This window comes from Watersipora subatra, chromosome 8, assembly GCF_963576615.1.
Source record: "Watersipora subatra chromosome 8, tzWatSuba1.1, whole genome shotgun sequence".
NCBI classification, from domain to species: domain Eukaryota; kingdom Metazoa; phylum Bryozoa; class Gymnolaemata; order Cheilostomatida; family Watersiporidae; genus Watersipora; species Watersipora subatra.
This window is the reverse complement of record NC_088715.1, coordinates 59,151,901-59,175,967: the sequence shown is the minus strand read 5'-3', so window position 1 is coordinate 59,175,967 and position 24,067 is coordinate 59,151,901. Positions and strand designations below refer to the sequence as shown.

The 24,067-nt window shown below is 35.9% G+C and overlaps 1 protein-coding gene and 1 long non-coding RNA gene across 2 annotated transcripts; one reads left to right on the top strand and one right to left on the bottom strand.

The window, feature by feature from the left end:
* Positions 1-367: 367 nt before the first annotated feature.
* Positions 368-14,159, top strand: LOC137401729 (ORC ubiquitin ligase 1-like). Its single transcript, XM_068088188.1, has 7 exons — positions 368-542; positions 2,185-2,320; positions 4,078-4,166; positions 6,010-6,219; positions 7,272-7,360; positions 9,710-9,879; positions 12,721-14,159. The coding sequence occupies exons 1-7, from the start codon at positions 474-476 to the stop codon at positions 13,320-13,322; spliced, it is 1,365 nt and encodes a 454-aa protein (XP_067944289.1). The 5' UTR covers positions 368-473; the 3' UTR covers positions 13,323-14,159.
* A 2,498-nt stretch (positions 14,160-16,657) lies between these two features.
* On the bottom strand, positions 16,658-19,826 carry LOC137401840 (uncharacterized). Its single transcript, XR_010979397.1, has 2 exons — positions 19,574-19,826; positions 16,658-17,270 (listed from the first exon to the last, which is right to left on the bottom strand). It is a non-coding gene; the product is annotated as an uncharacterized lncRNA (long non-coding RNA).
* Between the last annotated feature and the right edge of the window lie 4,241 nt (positions 19,827-24,067).

Here is a 24,067-nt window from a genome sequence, read left to right as displayed (position 1 = left end):
TGTAATGCACTGCCAAATTATTGTGCACTGCACTGCACTAACCCGTCACAACTAATCCATCAAATTTTAGTACCACTTAGTGCAAAATGCTGCAGCTAATTTCGAGTTATCTTCCCAACTACTTTGAGTGTCATCTAAAAGTACACAACTCTCCGACTAGTGTTGTTATTTCATTAGGTCATCATAGCTTTCAGGACAGGCGAAGTTGTAAAACTTCGACTTTAGAATGTAGAATTACGACAGATATTACGGCTAACAATTTTATAGAAGAGAGTCTGATGAGGCACGCATAGAGTTCTCTGACGATATTATTGAAGTACGGTTGTCTGCAGCCCATTCGTATCGGACTAAGTTATCAACGACGAACGGATTTTCCATAGAAAGAAGAACATTCAAAATGTTATGCCAGAATGGTCATTTCAGCTCCTGAGTAAAATTTTAACACAAAATTGGCATAAGGCTCTAAAGCGAAAATGGCCAGCAATTCAAACGCAACAGTAGCGTTTACGCTGCCAATATCTTGTCAAATTTGTTTAGCAAAGGTAGGTTTATGTAATTGACAACGTATTTTCAACAAGTCGTAAATGCAGTGTTATTTTAAATAACGTTTAACTGACTAGGTTTGTTAAGTATCCAGAGCTAGTTTTGTTAGTTTTAACATTTGTTAAGACTACACATGAGTGCACAACAAGATTGATTTAAGTGTTATTATAGTGTTCATTGCTGCATTGTCGCACAGCCTTATCGAGTTATTCTTTAAATTGTTTTCGAATATTTCGTTAAAACTATCAAACAGCCAAAACACATCTTGTCTTTTTTTAAATTTTGATTCATTGTTTCGTCGTGTAGGGCCTACTGTGGTAAAGACTACAATTAGGATTGTGTAATCGATTTCTCAATAATGGACTTGGTTAACCGGAGAGCATTTATTATTATGAGCAATCTTTATTGTGGTAAGCAATGGTCATATTTTACAATATGTTTTCTACAAGGTACCACAACAAGTAAACTAACTAAAAAGCAGTGTACATAAAAACGAACACTAACGAGTGGTCAAACTAATATAATAATGTTGGAACTGAAAGCATAAAATATGTAAAAAGCAAGCTTGAGGATTGATATGAGTATTGTTTAAACGAAAATATAAGCTCTGTGAAAATAGTCATGCATATTTATTACAACAGATTTCTAGTTATGAAAACAACGTATAATACAGAAATGTTAAAATAGGTAAGGCTAGATGGTGAATGGTATTTTTAGTCAAAAGATGGTAAGTTTAGTTTTAAAATATTGCAGAGGAATAGTTCTTAAATGAGTGCAGAGGCTATTAGATGAATTGACTGTAAATTGTGATCCTTTCCTATGACACTTATTAGATAATTCCGCTTGACTGCATCATACATAGGATTATGTCCCCCTGATTATGTTTCAAGACACATTGAATTTGTATGAAAAGTTTTGAGCCCTTAATTTATGCTTTCCGAGCTCTCTCTGAAAATTGCTTCTTCTAGATATATGTCGCAATTTCAAAAAAGCATTGCAATTTAATTAGTTAGCAGAGCAAAAAACACAATTCTTTTGACTATTGTTAGTAAAATATATGTGCAGGCTAATCAAAGGAGTAAAACTGTCTTAGTGTAGAATTCCAGTGGAGCTTCTGCAATTTTCATGTCTGGTTCATTGTCCGCATCAGCGAGGATGTAATAGCAATAACTGTTTGTGTTGATAAGTGACTAGCCTGCTACAATATCGGCTACTCAATACAAAACCATCAGGAGTTTTCTTCCTTCAATAGTGAGTAACTTGTTGAGTGATAGTCATAAACAGTGGCGCTTAGAGTAAAATAACTCTTTTAATAGACAAAAATTTATTTGCTTACATTGTAGTATGTATTGTTATGTATTACAGTATGCATACCTGACCATGAGTTTGTAAAATCATAAAATGGAATTTACACAAAAAATTTATTGTTAGGAGTTGTCTCAGTCTGTGCCAATAACTCTAAATGCTAATGACAGTCCTGTGCCCTTATTTCTTCTTATGGTCATGTTTTTGTAGGTGACTATCTCTTAAATAACTAAAACACCTGCCACAACTTGACAGTGTTTCGCTCATTTGTAATTTATATTATGGGAATATTTTCACATTCTGCATTTATAATCTTTAAAATGCCTCTTTACGCAGGTTAAAGAGCCGGTTTGCTGTGATAACAACCATGTTTACTGCAAGTCCTGCATAGTTATCTGGACTAGCAAAAGCAAGCATTGCCCCACCTGCAGAATTCCTATAACCTCTGAGAAACCTTATCGACAGCTACTCGGTATTTCTGTGATTCTTTCTGATTACTTATTTGTGTAATTTACTTTTTACTTAAAATTACTTATTATTAGTGCTGTTTAGCTAATCTACTTAGCGCATGCTCTTCCTTGCAAGGATGACATCAATAGTAATGGCTTTCATATTTGCTAGTGTCATTATGCGATTGTCAATAACTTGCTAGATTCTCAAGCTTTAGAGAAGCTTTCTCACACAGAAATGACTACAAAATCTTACCACACTCACTCCCCAACGGTATCTTGAAGTACTTTACTGGTTTTTTACCAACACCAGCATGACATTGGTCACAAAACAATTAATGAAAATTTGTTTTTTTGACCTACTTGTCAAATTTTCTTATGTTAGACAGCTGCAGATGACTATGCAACATTGCAACTATCCAATGCTTATTGACTACTAACAAGAGTGTTAGCTAATCAGCAGCGCAACAAAAGCTACACCTATCTGCGCTGAGGTACCCAAAGTTGGTTATGAGCCTACACATTGGTCTGAACCAAACTATGAAGTTAAAATTATTCCAGCTTCATGCTGTCATACATTTTCGTGGTTTCATTTGGTGCTTTCTGAATCATAAGTTCATGAATTGAAAAAATACAAAATAAGTGTTCCATTTGCTAATAACATCTTGTACGATCAAATGAAACTTACGGTACCACAACTGAATTGCCCACGACCACAATGTCGCAATCGAACTGACTGAACTACCATTTGCTTATAAGATTTATGCATTGGCTTCATTGGGTGCTTCATCTAACTGAAGTTTCTAGCATCCAAACTTTCAGTTGAATGGTTCTATAGTCATCTTTTTAGATTTTAGTAACGGTACTCTCAGACTTCAGTTGATACACATAGATGTACTCATTATACATATGGATGTACTCATGATACGCATAGATGCACTCATTATACACATAGATGTACTCATGATACACATAGATGTGCTCGTAGTACATATTGATGTACTCATGATACACATAGAGGTACTCATTATACACATAGATGTGATCATGATACACATAGATGTGCTTATGATACACATAGATGTACTCATAATACACATAAATGTATTCATGGTACACATAGATGTACTCATTGTATATGGTACTTTATGCTAGGTCTTTTTCATAACCTTCCACTATCATCGCGTCTCATTTCGACTCAGCGAGATTGTACTAAGCATCCACTGTCTGGCTCTTGAAAATTTATCTGCCAAAAATAAACTTCTTTACCCTTCTTTGGCTAGTTGAAACCAATAACCATTTTTATTTCACCTAAACATGATCTTACACAAAATTTTAGTAGATTTTATCAGAAAATATCATTATTTTTCTATCGTTTGTGATTGTTTTTAATGTTTGAGGTGATCTGACTGCCAGGATGTTTCAAGATTAAAATCAACAAAACTTGATTGCGGTTATAACGCTTAGAATAATAATACATGTGAAATTTGTTGCTATCGTTGCTATAGTTGATATCAACTATTGTGTTAAAGTTGCAGCGTTACGTGTCTCTATTCTGTCGGTCTCTTTGCAAATATAGGTGTCATAATCTCACTTTTGCTTGATATGAGCAGTTTAATCATGCTCAAGTTTTTTCGATTTTAATTCTGGGACATCCTGGTAATCGGATCACTTCAATAATTTAAAACAATTGCAAATGATAGCTAAATATCAAGAGTTTCTGATAAAATTTACTAAATTTGCTCAGAACTCAGGCTACGTATGTTTCTTTATTTGGCAGGAGGGCAAGATAACAATGGAAGTGAGTCCAACTTCTCTCAACCGATGGTCCGCAAGGCAAGGATGAAATCTATTTTTGACTCTTACGAGGTTAGTGTATAAGGGAGCCTTTAGGATCCTGACAACAGTCAAAAGAATAATAGTATTCTCATATTAAGCCTGCCCAATTCGTTTCATGTAATTGTTTTTAATGTACATGTTACCTGATCAACCTTATGGGCTATAAATCTGTAGTTCTCTCTCACAATACTGGTGGAATGTCCCATTTTATCAGGAGTCTGGTAGAATCCCCATGGTGCAAGTAGCAGATGTTGTTTTGACCAACAATCAATTTATACCTTTTAGCTAAAAGGGAAAAATGATTGAGCTGACAGAAACAGCTGAAATTTTATGATTTAAATACTTTTTGTCTATCAACACACAGATATGTATATGTATTATTAGATGTGTTTGATATATTATTATTATTTAATATTAGTGCTTGTACACTGACAACCATAAGAGATAGTCTGTTGTAGCAAATAATTGAATAATTCCAGCCATTCAGTAAAGAGGTTGATTGTGCATGTGGTAGAGTGTCAGTCCGCCAAGCCGAAAAGTCATGAGTTCGAATCCCATTGATAGCAATGTTTTGTCCAAACCTGTAAGTGCAGTTTCAGACAGACAGATGGACATGGCCCTTATAGTTTAGTTCAGTACGCTGGCATTTCCATGGGCCATGAGAGATCATCATGTGTAATAACTATGCGCGCAATTATTCCATGATGATGCAAAGTGGTTGAGTGGCCACTTGGTACTGTGCCTGGCTGCTAAGCTGAATATATGAGTTTGATTTCTATTCATTTGCACTTCTTCCAAGCCTCTCAATGTGGCTCCGGACACGCGGACACATGTTTTTATTATAGTAAAGATTAGATGTGCAATTTTAAGCTTATATTTTCCGCACTTTGTGCAATTATCTATAACTCATCCATTGATGGAGTTTGTACTGCTTGTCAATGTTTAGCGCATATTGTTGGGGAGTCAACATCTCTATTTAATTTGCCATTGATACAAGTATCTCTACACTATGAAAACAAAGTATGCTCATATGTTTGACAACCAACCTATGTGTTTATTTGCATGTTATTGATGAGTGCCAAGTGTAAGTTGTATACAACTGACCAATCACAGATGATCTAAGCTTGCAATTTTGTGGCTCACTGTGTAAGGCAGCTGCAGGAGTTTTTTTCTAATTTATTGTACACAAGTATTTTTGTTATGTAACCCATTGTTCATTATAGAACTTCAAGGAGATGAAGTGCGTGTTCTTAATTGGAGTTGTCTAACCTATTATATTTGGTTTTTTAAAGTGGTCTTGATGTATTCTTATTCATGGGAGTGCTTTTTATAACCACTAGTGAGTTGAGGCAACAGATAAAATACATTTAAGACGGGTACACAGGTATAACAAACAGATTTCTTAAGCACACTTTTATTATTTTACAATTATCTGGTTAGGTCAAGTAGAATAACTTATAAAATTGCTGATGAACTAGAGAATTTTATTAAATTGCAAGGAAAACTGGCGTAAGCTAGCTGTCAGTTTTTTAATGTTAATTTGTACGCAAATCATATGTTTTTATGTTTAAATGTTCAGGTGTTTTTCTAGTATATGTACATATATTTGTTGGAGGCATTTGCATTTTTAGGTGTTCTATTTTACTATCATGAGCAAACTACTCCCTTTTTGTCATGCTTTTGCTGCTTAAAACGGTTTCGGTGACATATTAACAGCCTCTAAAACATTGTCAGGTATAAAAAATATGCCCATTTTCATGATTCTAAGACACTTTTTGAAGCCGTAATCTTCCCAAGTGTTGTCTTATTTCCTTTGACGAATCACAGGCCTTCTGTCTGCCATCATTAGAGCCGCATCTCTGCACTTTTGCAGGATGAAATAGAAAGGCTAACTAGCTGCATTTGCAGACTAAAGGAAGATAACCATAGACTTAGCTCCGGGAAAGATTTGCGGGTCGTCAAGGAGACCCCATCCGTAGTGCCCACAAGCGGGGGTGATGATGTTAGTTGGCTCTTAGAAGAATTAACTGAAGCCAAAGCTCTTTGCAGTCAAGTTACACAAGACCTAAACAGGAGTTTGCAGGTAAACTATATATACCATAGTTACATGGTGCACTTGAAGTCAAGCATGATTGGCTCAAGCCACACACACCCTCCAATTGTTACATGTTTCGTATATTTCTTGTTACAAATAACTCTTGGTGTGTGTCAGCGAGTGTTCTGGAAAACAACTGATTTACCGGTTTTTATTGTCAAACATCTCTGGGTTAATGTCAAACATTTGGCTCATGTTAGAATCAGTAAATGATGAGTGGTTTGCCGTTGTGAGAAAGACTTGGGGGCATGTACCTTTGCTCTCTAGTCTATAAGACAAGGATGCGAGATGACAGAGTTGCGCAGAGATGACGGAGTTGCGCAGAGATGACGGAGTTGCGCACTCTTTAGGTACGGTTGAAGATGAACTTGCACAGAGGTTTAGTAGATTTTATTCGAAAATATCAGTATTTCTCTATCATTTGTGATTGGTTCTGATATTTGAGGTGATCCGACAGTCAGGATATTTCAAGATTAATATTCACAAACTTGAAAAATGTGAACGAAATGCCATCTCTAATTGCTATAGTTGATACCAGCTATTGTGTTCAGTTTGCAGTCTTACGCGTCTCTATTCTGTCGGTCTCTTTGCAAGTATAGATGTCATAATCACACTTTCACTTGATCTGAGTGTTTTAACCCCGATCAAGTCTTGTCTATTTTAATCATGAAACATAAAATATGATATCAAAAGATATAGGAAACTAACAGCACTACTCCACTGCCTGTGATGTGTCAATCCACAATGCCAGTGCTACATCTGGAATAGTTTTTTGTATTTTCCCAAATTAGTTTTTAGTCTAAATGCTGCTAGATTGTATGCTTCAATTTTAAGTAATCTGGTAACATTGCAGATAGTTGGATCTCAGTTTTTATTATTTTTGCATTCAGAAGTTGAATTTGACAGCTGTGGTTTGAGAGTCTGATAAAAACTTTGCTAAAAGCTAGTTCATGGAAGCTGTGTGTATCATAGACTTGTTCACAGTTGCCAAACGTTGGCTATGCACAGGTGCGTGTATTCACTATCTGTTCAAATTGAAGGAGAATGCAGATTTGAAAGTTGTGAATGATGCTCTCAGCCGGGAGAATGACAGGATGCGATATGAGCTGAGCCAGCGAACTCCCAGCAAGTAGGCACATTCTATGATTTTATAGAGTTAGCCTTATAAGAGAGTTGAATGAAAGTTAATTTAACTGAAAGTTAATTTAACTGAAAGTTATTTTTGTAATAGCATGCAAGCATTTCTAGTTGGAATCTGAATTTTTACAAATGTGGATTCTAGGGTGTGGCAGAGAGCTTAGGCTAATCAAAGGCTAAAGGTTTTGGCTGGTTGAGTTGAACCCACTTCTTTATAACTACTAGTGAGTTACTCCTGTTGATGACCGTGAGCAATTCTTATTTCTTATCGCATAATTTTTAGATGAAAAGAAAATTAATAAAAATAGTGAAGCTACATTTTTGTGTTAGAAAACAAGCAAAAATCTATCGTGCACTATGTCTGATACCTCTATTAATATGTCTGCTACCTCTATTAATATGTCTGACATCTCTATTAATATGTCTGATACCTCTATTAATATGTCTGATACCTCTATTAATATGTCTGACATCTCTATTAATATGTCTGATACCTCTATTAATATGTCTGATATCTCTATTAATATGTCTGATACCTCTATTAATATGTCTGATATTAATAAACCTTGCTTTGTCATTGTGTCTGTCTGTTAGTCTGGGTAAACTCTATGCAGTTCCACATTTTTGGGTTGATTTTGTCCAAACTTCACAATCATATGCTCTGTGACTTCTACCAGGTCACCAAACATATTTTGTTTCAAAACTCTGTTCTAGTTTCTAAGAACCAGCTCCCTAAACACCCATTTGATTAGAAACTCAGGGATGCAAATTTGCATGCATTAACGACTATTGTCCGCAATGAACGCGTTCATGGTTTTTTGTCATAAAAACATTGTAGCAATTTGCCTTGGATATCTACACGCTCGCCGCTGGCTCTTGGATTGAAAGAAATCCTAGGCCTCGCTGGGCTCACTGCTACTCTGTAATAAAATAATTCTATTTCATTCAAAGGGTTTTCTTTAAATTAAAGCTGATTTGGTAAAGATTTGCAAACAGAGTTTTGTGGCCAATAACTGAACGATGTTATGGGAGTTATCGGCCCGATTTTTCCGTTAACACCAAGATGAGTTGGGACCAAAAATGGGCGATTTTGCCATTTTTATTGGCAGGGTCAGATAAATTTAGCTAATATAGTTTTAGTGAGTCAAGATTTACATTTTGTTGACCGTTTGCTACAAAGTTTCTCGTGGACGATTTTAGCAAGTTTACGAATTATTTTACCCTGTCCAGTTCATCACTAATAATGGATACCTATAGAGAGGACAATCTTTTGCTAACATCATCTGCTTCAAATTTTATGTTGTTGCTATAATCATCTATTGATAACACCTTTCAGAGGTTCTATCAATGGTACCATTACTCTGGCTGAAGTTATGACAAAAAAATTGCACAAATGTGAAAACAAATACAGCATTCACTTTAAATGGCACTGCGAGATTTACTGTGAAAGGGATTTCATTGGCTACTCAAATGGTAATCAGTCTAAAATTGTCCAACAATTGGGCACAGCTCGATAAAGTTTCTCTCTGAACAAAATCGGTCTCAGGTTCATTTGCTCCTTTCACCCAAGGTGATTCTCGGCCAGTGGGCCAAATCATCCAGATAATCGGCATGAATTCGGCTGGTATGAAAACAGCTTAATATTGGCCCAGACTTTTTTAGGCTCTCCTAATATGTAACATGCGAGGTACTCACTAGGAATTGTTGCCCCAAGTGTCATGTAAATACACTAGGGATTTAAGGCAGGAGATCATGATGACATGTTGAATAAAATGGTTGTTCACCACTCTTTAAATGAACTAATCATAGAACATAAAAAAACATGGTTTCCAGTGAACTCCCTTAATCTTGTTGGCCAATACTTCGTCTTCTACGGTTCCGCAGTCTCACTAATTCCGTTCCTCAAGTTTTGTCCTGAGAATTTACTAAAACACCCCCAACCCCTATCCTGCGAGATCATTTCTGATTTGCTAACGCTAATACGTAACTTATCTATGTCAGACTGCAGATTCCTCCTTTATGTGAACTTAAGCACTCCTATGTTCATCGTGGGCTATCTATAGTACTTTGCCATGGAAATATTGACGGACCCTTCATCTTCCATCCTACCGACATGCCCCATAGAATGTTAATCAGAAGCGGAGGTTGAGATACCGTGGGCATGTCAGTAGAATGGTAGATTTACGGTGTTATTTATTTTCAATGAAATTTTATATATTTGAATGTTCATTGAAAGGTTCTGTGTTTTTGAATGCATTTTGTTTAGTTGTACTTCAATGATGACTTTCTACACATAGTGTGTAAACTGCATCACTTCCTTATAGTCATGCATCTGCCGTAGGGTCGGAAGGTTTGCTCTCGCTACTCTCGAGACACAGATAGATCGTCAGAAGAAAGAAATAGTGAATTTGGAGCGAGCCCTAGCTCTTAGTGACAAACATATAGAGGGACTGCGGGCTCAGCTAAGGCACACCACAGACAAGTCAGAATTAGCCCAGTCAAACGGTGATGGTAAGGCTACAAGTTACATTCCACAGATGTACACTTTTACTGTCAATACTTTGGTATTGCTAAACTTTTGGTAACTTTTTCAACTATATAGAAGGCCAGCATGGTGTAGGGGTTAGCACCGTGGACTAGTAAGCAGCGGGGCATTGGTTCGAATCCTACTAGGAGATATCAAAAAAGTTAGTCGGTCTAAAATTGCTCCAGTGTTAAGGGGGACAACTCAAACAGAAAATCTGAGACAGGCTATAAAAAATTGCCTCACTACCCTGCCAAGAAAACTCATAAAATATCTAATCTAAGCACTTGAAGGAGATCATGGCATGAAGGACCCCCCCTGTTCCTTTCTTATTTAATGATAAACTTATGCAAATTTTCATCGGTTTCATCAGAAAGTATCGGTATGTTTTAGTCATTTGCGATTGGATTGATGTTTGAATTGATCTGATTGTCAGGACGTTTCAAGGTTCAAATCGACAAAACTTGATGGTGGTTAAAACGGTCAGATCAAGTGAAAGCGCGATTATGAGGTCTATGCTGTGCAATTTCGCCATACGACATTAATTCGTTCTGGTGTTGGCATCTCAAGGCGAAAATGTCATCTAGAGCGGTATAGAAACTTATAGTAATTTTCCAATGCAAACACCCATTGGTAAAAAGCATTAAAATTTTATATACGTACTGTACTTATTAACAACAAAATGGTATATTAACCTTAGTAACTATAGTTAACATATAGTTAACTATAGTTAACTATATGTTAAATATAGTTAACTTATAGTTAACTATAAGTTAACTATAGTTAACTTATAGTTAACTATAGTTAACTTATATTTAACCTAGTAACTCTAGCTTCATTGCAATAGTAATAATTTTCTTGCTTCATCCTTTAACTTCGTTGTCAATTTTAGGAGCCATGGCTAAGGAATTAAAGTTATATATGTAATTATATACGTATAATGAATTAAAGTTTATAATAAATATATTAAACGCTAAAATATGCAATAAATTTTCACTTTCGCTTACTTTTCACTAATTTTTGTTTCACTCACGCAATATCAAGCATTTACGAAACACAAAGCATGCTGAACTGAACGGGAAAGCGAGCATCGTATCTCTTTCATGCATTGTAGGAGGAATTTTGGTGAATGGCATATCGGCATCTTCATTGTCCCGACGTATTCAGCATACCGACTGCCAAATTTGAATTTCAAGAGAAATTTTTGTTGATATCGTATGGCGAAAAAAGTGTCCTAAGGCGGAGATGGAAAAACATTAGGTTCCATATTGTAAGGCTCAACAACTGTATAACAGGAACATCATAACCCAGGGGTTAACCAAAGTTGCAAAGAGGCTGACAGACTAGAGACCCGTAATACTACAAATTGACCGTAATAGCCTATAGCAACGGTAGCAACTAGTGATGTCATTTTGCTCATAATTTTATTCTGAGCGTTTCAACTGGGATCAAGTTTGTTGAAAATCTTGAAACATCCTGGCAGTCCGATCGCTTCAAACATCAAAAACAATGAAAAAAGATATAAAAATAGCGATACTTTCTGATGAAATCTAAAATTTTGTGGATGTTCATCTTCAAAGGAAGTGGGACAGTGAAAGGTCTGTGAATTCTGCCAAAAGGTAGTAAGGCAGACAATCTATTTTTAATCAGGAGTTGTTTTCTCATGAAACGATCCTATGTGTTAAGGCTGGTTCACACTATATTGCTGTATCTCGGCGTTGATGCCACAATACTTTGGTGATCGTCGATGATAACAATGTTCACACTATCACAAACCCATCCGCGTTTGCATTAGAAAATACTACGTGACACGGTGTTCCTTTATCTTTTAAATTTTCACAAAAAATACCTTTGTGTTCGCGTACTGGAATTAAATACTAGTCCCGCAGTGACTATCATAAACGGATATGAATGAATCACGCTATCTGTGACCGCGAATTACTATCGCCGAAATGGTTCACATTTGAAAGGTGGTTGTCAATGATAGGCGAAATATCGGGAAAGTTTTACAACTGCAAACTTTCCCGGCGTGTCCGCGTTGCTTTGTTAATACCATCAGTTCATGGTTCATATAATCGACGATGAACGCCCAAAGGAAAACGCTGACAAACGGCGATATAGTGTGAACCTGACTAAGCAGTAATGGGGGTAGCAATGACTGCCAAGTCTTGTCATTACGGTTACCTATTCGACTTACGATAAAATTTAATTCTCTAGAAAAAGGTATTGTTATTGGGTCACTTTAAGTGACTAGTGTTTATGACAGCCTAATAGTTGTCTTGAAAACAGCTCGTATCGTGAATGTAATTATGTTACATTATAATTTCACCCCTTTTTTTACATATGCATAACTATGGCATTAACTCTATTTTACACTGCTGTCCATACATACCAGTAATATTTTATCACTTTATAGTAGGTATAACTCAGAAGTCAGCAGAAGTCAGCAATTTATTTGTTTCTATAACACATAATTGTTTAAATATCGAACACTGGCACATTCAAATCTCCCTTTCCAGCCTCACCAAAATATGACAAAAGCCATGAAAATCTCATCGCTTTTGATAGTCTCTGATAATCCATAATGCAACTGTTATGCAATTATACTCTTAATGTCCTGTTTAACAACATAAGGTTAAAACTGCCTCGTAGTTCGTATTAGCATTCATCTTCCTTTCTTCAAGTTGTCTTTCATTTTTCCAAGTGAACCATATAAGATGTCTGGGTAATAACACAATCACATTCTTGTTATGAAGAATTTTTTTAGTTTCTTTTAGGATTCTCTTCTGGTTTCTGGTTGTTAAGATGTATTACTTGGTGTTTTTCAGATCGCAAGCTATCATCGGCTCCAACTCGCTCCTTACCGAAAGCCCTCTTTTCCCAACTTTCTAATGAGGGCTTATCCACGGGCGATGTAAAGAAGCCAGACAGTTCTAGAATACCTCCCGATAGCTGGGAGAAAGGCAAGTCAGCAGACAGAGATGTCTTAGCTAGCAGGAACTTGAAGTCACTGCATGTCTCGAGCAATACAGGCAGCAGTCTCTATTCAAACGATGTTAGTAGTGAACAATCGTGCTCAGCAAGGTGGAAGGCTAGTCCTGTCTCTCAACTCTTAGCCTCAGGCCTGACAACTACTGACACAACATCTAGCTTACGTTCTGACAGCTATGATTGCATATCATCTCCCAAACGTAGAAGAATGTACGATACGCTGTCTCCTTCAGAATTTCCGCAAGGTCAATTAATCGCTGACAAGCCTTCTGAAGCTGAAAGGAGCGTCGTCGCACGCGGCAGTTCCGAGACGGAGTCAGTGTTCGAAGGGATAGAGGCTACAGATATCAGCATGACTGCAGAATATTCTGATTGCCTTAGAATACTACATAAGGCTGAGAAAAATGTCAAGGAGAAACATCGCTCCCTTCCCAGCTGAGCGATTCTCCTAGATGTAAATAGATCAAGGGCTATTAGTTTACGTGTTTGGATGAGAAAATGTGCAACTTTTATGGAATTTTGTTGTATGATTGTGGCCTACTTAACTCACCCCATCCCAAATTTTCAAACTTGTCTTAAAAATAATTTTTTTTAGGTTGTCGTTTTTGTTTGATCTTTTTTCTTGTCTTCACCCATAATGCAACTCTCTTCAGCCATATTGCGTTAAAATCAGTGTCTGCTTCTGCAAATTTGAGAGGTCGTGGTACAGTTCTTAACAGATTTTGTGTTCACATTGCCTTCAGGGTGGCTTTCAATCGACCCGAGTCAGTTTAAGTCTTTTTTACAACAGATTCTAAGTGATTCGCAAAAATCTTTTTGCTTTTAGAACCTTTTAAAACTTGCGCTTAAATGAGTCGGTTTGACTTTATGAAGTCACATGAATTTAAAGTCTGATTTTCTCTGCATCATGGCCTCATAATTCCTTTTGATTGACTAACACTACCTCACAACCCTTCACAATTATTATAAAGAATTGTGACAATGAAACTTGTGAAAATTGAAAGTGTTTTGCGGTATTCTTAGAAGCCTCCAAACCGGCTCACAGTTTTTGCATTCCATTCATTATGTTGACTGTCCGCCCTGCTTGGTGCTACATTCCAAGAACAAATGCAAAAGCTGGAAATTGTGGCTAAATACGGGTTGGTGTGAACCCATCTTTAAGCAATGTAGATGGACTATTTCTCTCCACAGCTCAGATCTACATATTTAGCTTAGTACTTTTACCTAACTACTGCTCAACAGCAGGCTGCAACATTCAAGTTCCGATAAACATACAGTCGCTAGTTTGATAGCAATACTTATGATACAAATGATGCTGGATATCAAATACAAACAAACTCATGCGTATCGACTCATGATTTGTGTTTTCTATTAGTGATATAACTAACTGCAGTAGTTTGTTTCCTTTGTCCTACAAATATTCCTAGTTCATATCACTTCGGTATGCAAATTGCCAACCCATTAATCACTTCATGATGGAGCTGGAAGTTGGTCTGGTAATAACAAAATCAAACACCATAATCTGAACTCTGGTTGGAGCAGTCAACCCATAGCTATCATTATATTGGGGGTACCCAGCTAGACTCATGAACTTGCACTAGATTATTTGTTGTTAGGATCTTTCATTTCTGAAGGCAAAGGGAGTAGTTGCATACTACATATCTATATTGCTAGTAGTGCTAACTTGACATAGGCTATTATTATTAGTAAACTGGCACTCTAGAGTGCCCCAACAGATCATCATGTGTATCAGTAAAGCACAGAGAATATGTATATGCACAATTATTCTATGATAGGACAAGAGGAATGATTAGCACAGGTGGCAGAGTCGCATTTGGGAAAGATCAATGCCGTGGGTTCAAATCCTGTATGATATAATATTTTTTCACAACTACAAGCCGTGGCTCCAGATGGGTGGAAGGAAACTGCTGTCATTGGAGCAAGGATTGATTAAAAGGTCAAAATATATGATTCTGCATTTATTATTCAAATTTCTAACTTATTTTAATGTCGCGTACGATAATTATGACCTACTTCTCCTGTAGTAGAGACTTACATACATGTAGACTTACATAACCCATAATGCATTTAAACTTGAGACAAAACTGGTCGCTCTATGTCTGAAAATGTTGTAAATGTTTTAAGATGTAAATGTCGATTGGATATTCACACATGATTCAAGTAGTATGTTTAATTAGCTTTTCTAATAAAGATAAAATCAATTACTAAGCCTCTCCAACCTCTATTCTGAAGGAGCCAAATTATGGTAAGAGGTATACATGCCACTCCATCTTTTGACTAGCACATTTCCTTCATGAGTGAACTTATCTAGAACTCTGTTTTAAAAGGTTTGGCCTGCTACTAAAGCGTATCACAGTGCTGAACCTCGGTTCGTGAATGATACAGTACTTGTGACTGAAAAGATGACGCATTATATTAAGTATTCCCAAAACAAGTTTACTTGTATGTCGCAGTATAATGTGAAGTGCACCACTACTTGCAATTGCTTTGCCACAATGTCGATTGGCTCATAGATCGTAGAAAAGCATTTTGCAAGCTTTTGTTACACAAAGGTCCAGTAAGAAGCTTAGGAGGGCAAAAAAGAATTTGAGGCCAAGGCTGTTCAAAGTGGAAACTAATTAAAAAAACCTAGTTTTCGTACATTTGTGAGTTGTTTGTAGAAATCTTGGTTTAGTTTTTATCAAACGATCGAATGCAAATGTTTAGGATCACTTCTCACAGATCACCAATGGAGAAGGAGTTATAAGTGTACCTAACTTTACATGTTAAAACTTTTGGAAGAAACTTATCTAGGTTTGGTTCCACCATTGTCTAAAGTGTTTAACTGAAGTAGTTACATATCAAATAAATTTGGAGATAAGTGCCAGCTGTAAACAGTGAACCACTCGAATGAGCTGCAGTCAAAGATAACTGCTCTAGAGAGTTTGGCCCAGACTTCATCGTCTTTACGAGAGCACTAACCTTGTGACTACATATTAATGAACAACTATGACCTAATCTACATGTAGGTGTTCAAGGTTGGATGTTTTTCCTGTCACCACCAGTGGCAGTTTTAAGAACTGAACACCAACCTCATTCTTAAGGTCAACCTGGTTCAACGTAAGGTCAACAGCGTTTTAACCCTCTAGAAGAAAAAAGAAAAGCAGAAGTCAAATAATGTTGAGAGAATAAACACAATTGGAACACATGCCGAGGCATTATTCAGGTTTACAAGAACGAAAAGTTTTTAATTTACAGCTTTATTACTTATTGTTCAACAAGTAACTTTATGTTTTTCGCATATCGGAGTTAATCCCGCGGTACTCAGACTATGGAAATTAAATTAGATATTCAACATTTTAATTTGGTTTAGAACAATTTGCACTTATATTTTACAATATAAAACTAAAATTAAACTTTCATATTATTGCACTATTTTATACTACTAAACTATTAGGCTGCCTATCATAATGTTTTGATCTTGGTAGTTCTGGTGTTCTTAAGAAGTCAGATCAAATTTAAAGGAAGCTATATAAGAATGGCTCTTAGGCCACATGACTTGTTTAAACCAATCAAATTTGGTATCACTGTGTAGCTAAAAGATGATTCTTTCTGGCCTAATTAGAAGTTTTTCACTTTGATGCATATTTATGGTAGGGCAACTCTACAAAACTGTTGTTACATATACGTCACATATGGTACTGTTAGATTAAGGGGCTTGTATGTAAGAACTCTGTAAACTAGAGATCAACGATTATTAAAACTGAAAGTGTATTGATAAATAGTTGTTATATTATATTATGCTATACTACATGTATAATGCTCCACATTTAATCTATATAGTCCAATTATTAGCTGCAAAAAGGGTGTGCAAAGCCGAGTAAGTTTAACAACAAAGTGTAACCAGTATCTGCAGATAATATCAAAACTATAACTCCTTAATAGTTCTAGTGATAAAAATATTTAATGGACTTCATGGCTGTTGTCTTTATTTGCTTTGAAAACGATTAGAATGTACGTGAAGCAACCGAAATAGCAGAAAAACAGAAAAACTGCAAACGTATGGAAGTATGTGCAATCCTAAAACAGATGGTGGCTAATTAAGAGTTACAGCTTATGATGATAAACAATTATTTTTTAGAAAAAAGCTTTAAAAAAATTCATAATCACCCTCTAAATAGGCTTTTAGTAAACATTTAGGGTCAAACCGTGCTATGCAGGCTTCAACTGTGGGCAGTTTATTCACCATATATAGCGACAATAGAAGTGACAATGTGTCTCATTCCCCACATCGACGCAACTGCTATGATGAGAAAAATGTAGATGATTACAATGGTTTTGTTTTCCACGCATATCCAATGTCCCATTTCCGACTTCTTTGGTTTTTCTAAAAAATTCAAAAATTGCAGAATTCGATGCACTATCTAACCTTGTCCATTGAGTATCAGTGATTTAAATAGATGTCTAAAGGGCAGAGGGTTTAAAATTAGTTTTAAAGCTGAAGCCCTTAAAAAACACCGCATGAATATGTAGGTGAATTTAGAGCTTTGATGCTTCGGCTGATTACAGCAGTGAATGCTAGCAGATGAGTACATGTACTTGCTATTTTTGCCTATCAGTTTGCCATGGTTGCAGTTGGCAAGTTTGCTAGTTGAACCACGGAGCAGATGTTTTAAAACAAAAGAGAAAAACTCCAAAAGAAGGTAGTTTGACTTGGTTGTGCTCAAATAGTCAATCACCATTACAAATAAAGATTATTTTTCAATTTAGTAAAAAATTTTGTTGAATGAATTAAAAAATCATTTTTATTTAGTTTTTTACTTTATTATAAAATACAAATTTTTCTTTATTTTATTTCCATTTAAAAAACATTTTTTTAATAAAATCTTTAAAAATAAATATCAAGACCATATACAAGTTACATTGCAAAATATTTAATGAAAGTTCATTTCTAAAATGTAAGGGACAAAGTAATTTTGCTCATATGTATTTGGCGCTATCAACATCCGTTGCAATGCTAATGATATTAATAATGCTTCACAATGCCGCTTGTTTTGCCTCAAAGAGTGCTTGGGTCAGCAGACTGTTTTTACAATTTGTCCCCAGAAGGCTTCCCATTAACTCTATGGTTTTAAAAGGAAACAATTGTTTTGTATATAATTTTAAAGAACTATACACATAAGGAAGTAGCGACCTGGCAAACAGCCAGGTAGCTACAGAATAGAAACATAATCAGGAGAATGTACTAGGAATTACACCATATAATAATAAATATCTATAGTCATGAACAATAATAAAAAATACTCATATTAACAAAAATATCAAGCTGGCATGATATAGTTCTTATTTGAATTAAATTATTTTAAATCTAAGAATTGCTGAGGTTAAACTAAATTTCTTGTAATAGTCATGATATATTTGTAAGTTTTTTTCTAAGGGGTATATCATCATAGACACTGAGATTGCCGAAATTGTGCTTAAAACTCCAAACATGGGTAGCTTCTGTTCCATATTCTCTTGATTCCATGCTTACTATACCTGACTAGCTACATACGATGTTATATTGAATTTGGTTACTACTTATATCAATCTTAAATAATAAAGTACTGTAAATAAGCATATCTGCTTTTTAAGCAACTCAGTTTTACGCATAATTGAAAATTAGCGCTATTCGTAAAACTTATTAATGTGGAAAAGTTTGAGGCAAATCGAGTGAAACTGCTCAGTTGACTTGTCTCAATTTATTTGCATGCTTTTTTTATTCTCGCAGCTATTAAAAAATACAAGCCTAAACAACAATTCAAATTTCTAATTTTTTTATATAACCATTTCGGTAGTTTATTGTGTTTTTGTACAAGCCTATCTATATTCCAACAGGCCGTTATCAATGTGTTATGTGTGTAGCATTCGATTTGCTCAAGAGTGCTATAACCTACACACAGGCTTATTCTATAATACTAGTGGCTACTGATAGATATACGCTGTAGGATCACAGTCTAGTCATAGGTATATTCTGTACTATTACAATTTGTTTATAGATTTACTCTACGACATCACAATCTATGTATAGACCAATGTACTATAAAAATGTATCTAATTATACCGTAGCCTGTTTATGAAACTAACTCAAAGTGTCACAGTCTATGCGAGACTTAATCTATAGATTCACAGTCTATTAATAAACATACCGTAATACATTGTAATACATTCTATTCACAGACTTAACCCACAGCACCACAACATAATCATATACTTAACACACAGCACCACAACATAATCATAGACTTAACACACACAGTATCACAACACAATAATAGACTTAACACACACAATATCACAACACAATCATATACTTAAAACACAGCCCAACAACATGATCATAGACTTAACACACAGTATCACAACATAATCATAGACTTAACACACAACCCCACAACATAATCATAGACTTAACACACAGTATCACAACGTAATCATAGACTTAACACATAGCACCGCAACATAATCATAGACTTAACACACAGTATCACAACATAATCATAGACTTAACCCACAGTATTATGACATAATCATAGACTTAATCTATAAGATCACAGTCTCATGATAGAGCTACCCTATCTATTAGTTTTTGGATAGGTTTACTCTTTAGTATGCATTTACTGACACTGCTAGCTTGCAGCAGCTACTTACCCTCTTTCCTGTAGTCACTATACATAGACATGCTATGTGTATCTTTAAAGCCATCCATCAGCGCTATCTATATTTGTGGCTTCGGTTGGTATAGTTTTTAGAACTTTTTATAATTAAATCCTTGTTTCTATTGTGTACATGTATTTAACACTAGTAAATATTGTCCGCAATATTGGCGAGAGTTGATCTATGCCCCAGCTAGTACTACCGTTCCTTGTAGGTCATTTGAGCTTTTAGATATGAGAGTCCAAGCGACCAATCAGCAACTGGTGTGAAACATTAGTGACTCATTTTTCATAAACTGTCTCTTTTATGGCGCTTGGCAACCGTTGCTCTTGGCAACCGTTGTGTTTGGTCCTTCAGTTTTCCACATGTTTGCCTCTTTCCCTCCTCTTTCAGTTGAAATAGAATATATAAATAAATGAGTAGGTAAATGGTATAGCCATTACATTTAAAACTGACGAATCCAGGTGGAGACTGATCTTCTCATTCTAAAATGGTACCATATTCTAACATGTTAATGCTTTGAGTTGACAAACATTATAAAATATTCATCATAATTTTCAGATAAAAACTATCTACATTGTAAGTTAAAAACTGATGTTTGATTACCTATATGGTTAATTTAGATGTGAAGTACAGGTGTGTTTGACACAAATGTGTATGCATGATGCAGGTGTGTTTACTATAAATACAGACGTGAGGTACACATGTGTTTACTATGAATATAGACGCGACGTACAGGTGTGTGTGACGCCAGTATGTATGCGTGGTGCAGGTGTCATTGACATGTATATACATGAGTGGTGGAGGTGTATGGCATATGTTGCTGATGGCATAAACTTTGGTCTAAGATGTCAGCACTCACTAGCAATACTGCTACAACACTTAAGTTTCATTGACTAATTCTGCTGACATGTGCACCCTTTTTAACGATTATCAGAATCAGTGAGCAAGCCACTTTTCAGATTGATTACTGAGATTGTTCTACAAAACACTGAAAATTGTAGGATTTTAGAGACCAAAATGATGCCAGTGCTTGCATTATTTAATTTTGGAGACAAGGATTGTCAAGTGTGCTGATAAAGCATTGAGAATGACCATCTGCCCCACTGTTATTCGCGAAGCTGACTTGTAGCTAATTGGTCCAGCTATTGGCATGCTTTTTCATGAAACTGAATGTCCTGCGTTTGAGTCCTGTGTTATGCAAAGCTTTTCAACTGTGTCTTTAGGCAAACAGACAGATAGAAACGGCTCTTATTATAGTAAAGATGGGGTGTCTATAAAGAGACTCTCAGCATCAGTCTTGTGCCACGGAATTACATCACTGCCCTGAAGCTTCCAAATTTGCAGTTTCACCTTGTAAAGTTTAACCTTATATTTACTAGCACCTGTCATCACCTTTCAGCCAGCTTGATGCATGTATCTGTATTTAATCTAAAAATTTTGTTAGCTCCAATGAAGCATCAGTAATTCAAACTGAAGGCAAAGCAGTATTTGTACAGAACACAATTACCAGCTTTTATTACCATTTCTCCAAGGATAAGGAAATGTGTGCAGTACATTATGTGTGCGGTACATTATGTGTGCGGTACATCATGTGTGCGGTACATCATGTGTGCGGTACATCATGTGTGCGGTACATCATGTGTGCGGTACATCATGTGTGCGGTACATCATGTGTGCGGTACATCATGTGTGCGGTACATCATGTGTGCGGTACATCATGTGTGCGGTACATCATGTGTGCGGTACATCATGTGTGCGGTACATCATGTGTGCGGTACATCATGTGTGCGGTACATCATGTGTGCGGTACATCATGTGTGCGGTACATCATGTGTGCGGTACATCATGTGTGCGGTACATCATGTGTGCGGTACATCATGTGTGCGGTACATCATGTGTGCGGTACATTATGTGTGCGGTACATTATGTGTGCGGTACATCATGTGTGCGGTACATCATGTGTGCGGTACATTATGTGTGCGGTACATCATGTGTGCGGTACATCATGTGTGCGGTACATCATGTGTGCGGTACATCATGTGTGCGGTACATCATGTGTGCGGTACATCATGTGTGCGGTACATCATGTGTGCGGTACATCATGTGTGCGGTACATCATGTGTGCGGTACATCATGTGTGCGGTACATCATGTGTGCGGTACATCATGTGTGCGGTACATCATGTGTGCGGTACATCATGTGTGCGGTACATTATGTGTGCGGTACATTATGTGTGCGGTACATCATGTGTGCGGTACATCATGTGTGCGGTACATTATGTGTGCGGTACATCATGTGTGCGGTACATCATGTGTGCGGTACATCATGTGTGCGGTACATCATGTGTGCGGTACATCATGTGTGCGGTACATCATGTGTGCGGTACATCATGTGTGCGGTACATCATGTGTGCGGTACATTATGTGCGCGGTACATCATGTGTGCGGTACATCATGTGTGCGGTACATTATGTGTGCGGTACATCATGTGTGCGGTACATTATGTGCGCGGTACATCATGTGTGCGGTACATCATGTGTGCGGTACATCATGTGTGCGGTACATCATGTGTGCGGTACATTATGTGTGCGGTACATCATGTGTGCGGTACATTATGTGCGCGGTACATCATGTGTGCGGTACATCATGTGTGCGGTACATCATGTGTGCGGTACATTATGTGTGCGGTACATCATGTGTGCAAGTACTTAAAGCCGAACTTACACAATATTTTATTAGAATTTATCAGAAAGTGTCGCTAGTTTCAGAAAATTTTTCTAGAATTTGCGATTGTTTTTGATGTTTGAGGTGATCTGACTGCCAGGATGTTTTAAAATTAAAATCAACAAAACTTGATCATGGTTAAAATGCCCAGCAGAGAAATTTGTGCAGAATGTTGTCACTAGTTGTTATTGTCCAGATAGTTTATATCGGATATTGCGTTAACATTACAGTTTTAAGCATCGCCTATCTGTCGATCTGTTTCAAACAGTAGACGTCATAATTGAATTTTCACCTGATCTGAGCTTTTGAAGAGCGATAAAGCTTTGTTGATCTTAGTTTTGAAACATCCAGGCAGTCAAACCATCTCATATATCAAAAAACAATTGCAAATAGTGGAAGAACGCTGATACTTTCTTATAAAACCATCCAATAGTTTCTGAAAGTTCATTTACTGCTTTACTGCTAAAAGTACTCTTCAATCTTTTTAGAAAAAGTTAAATGGATGAATGACATTAAAATTGCAAAGAAAGCTTGTTACATTACTATAAATAATTCGTCATTAACTTTAGCGCAATATTCTATGTTATTCAACACATGCTTTGATAGAGCCGGGAGACTAAAGGATGTTTTCTCCATGGGTACATAACTCTAATTCCGTACTACAAAGAAGTGGTTAGTTCAATAGAAGAAAGACTCAGCAGATGCCCAAACAAATTTCTGGTCACTCCTCACTTCATGTATATCTCATGTTTGTTCCAAACTAATTTGCCTGTATGTTACAACAATTTCAATGTACTTGTGTGCACATGATGCGATATTGTTCTTTAGAAGTGATTTATTTTTAAATAAACATTTTCTTTCGCTGTAATACAAAAATAGTAGCTAATAATCAGTTAATAAAAATTAAAATAGTTGGTAGTAAATAATCATTGACTCTGCTTCAGTTTTGCAGGCCATACATAAACTCAAAATCTGCAATTGCATTTTATTATCAGTTTATTTTTTACCATATTATTTATAGTATACACTTTTATTATAACTTAGCTCTAAGATATGTCACAGACAATTTATTTTTGATAAAAATGAAGCATTTTGACTGATTGGAATTCTACATCATATTTCAGCATATCTTATTTCTATGAATTATCTTTCTGAATATTTTAATTTACTTATAATAAATAATAAATGTTAATTTTATGTCAATTAAAAGTTTCAAGATCTTTAATGGTTTGTTTCTTTGTTTTTTACATGTCAGTTACAGATTTCAACTCATTTCAACTGATGTAATAAGAATAATTTGCATATAATCTCTAACAATTATTTTTGAAACATTGATAGCTGCTTTAACAATCTTCTACCAGATATTCGTTCTCTTAGAAGGGAAAAGCATTTTAAACACTGTATATCAAACCATTTATTTAATTTTATTGGCTAACTGTTGCTTTTTTGTTGTTTTATTATTGGTTTATGGTATAATTTAAAAAAACACTTTACTTTAAAACAAAATTTAAATGTATAGGAACTTTTTGAAAAATTTGCTCATATGCAGTTTGGCAATGTGCTCTACAATCATTCTTCAACTTTGGGATTTTATCTGAGAGCCAGAGTGACACAGAGCCAGCCTCTCTCTCTTATTGCATTTAGGTTTATCATAAAACAACACCTCTTTCAATTAAGACAACTTATTTTCGCTATAATAAATATCTATTATTCAAACATAAATATTAATGTCAGGGTATATAAGCTAACCCAACAAAGACCA